At 60.6% G+C, this 721-nt stretch overlaps 1 protein-coding gene across 1 annotated transcript in view; it reads left to right on the forward strand.

Moving 5' to 3' along the window:
• LOC104501545 (retinitis pigmentosa 1-like 1 protein) overlaps positions 1-721 on the forward strand; it is a gene marked incomplete at its 3' end in the record, with an annotated part of 3,127 nt that overhangs the window by 1,852 nt on the left and 554 nt on the right. The window contains exon 3 of the mRNA XM_010145372.1: positions 6-674. Coding sequence (XP_010143674.1) covers positions 6-674 — 669 coding nt within the window. The remainder of the gene's footprint in view (positions 1-5; positions 675-721) is intronic.

Below are 721 nucleotides of genomic sequence, written 5' to 3' on the forward strand. Positions count from 1 at the left end.
CGAAGGGGAGGTGCCGGCTGTGGTCTCACCCAGCCAAAACCCTCCGGAGATGGAGGAGACCACGGGGGCAGCCCCTGCATCCGCAATAGCTCCGGAGGATGAGGGGTGGCTGGAAGGGGAAGACAAGCCACCAACTCCCACCGTGCCAGAGAGCCGCAAAGAGGAGGCAGAGACAGAGGCAGCCCCTGCGGCAGAGGGTGCCGAGGAGGAGGAAGGCTACTTCATGGTCTCTGCTCCCAGCCAGGAGATGTCCAGCTCGGAGGAAGCCGAGATCTCTGAGGACTTTGAAGAAATTAAAGTCGAAGCAACTGAAGCCGGCAAAGATGATCTGGAAGCTCCTGTCGAAGAGTCTCTGGTGCCAGAGGATGAAGGGCACTTTGAGGCGTTTGTTGGTGAAGCAGATGAAGATGTGAAGATGCCCCCAGACGAACCTGAGATGCCAAAGGAGAAGGATGAGGATGAGGGTGAGGATGAGGATAACACTGGGGGCTTTACTACCGAGCTGGAAGAAGGTCCAGCTGAGCCCGAAGCAAGTCCCAGCTCCGCCGGGGCTGTGGGGCCGTTAGCCGGAGGTGCCAATGACCCAGACCCCGGCACACGTGAGGGGCCGGGGCACTCTGAGGACCAGGCCACCGAACCAGTGGAGGCACTCGATGGCACAGCAGAGCTGGAGAGTGATGCCGTCAGAGCCAAAATGCTCCCAGGCTGCAACCTGGGGCCG

This window comes from Buceros rhinoceros, unplaced genomic scaffold (assembly GCF_000710305.1).
Source record: "Buceros rhinoceros silvestris isolate BGI_N320 unplaced genomic scaffold, ASM71030v1 scaffold26050, whole genome shotgun sequence".
Classification (NCBI taxonomy): Eukaryota; Metazoa; Chordata; class Aves; order Bucerotiformes; family Bucerotidae; genus Buceros; species Buceros rhinoceros.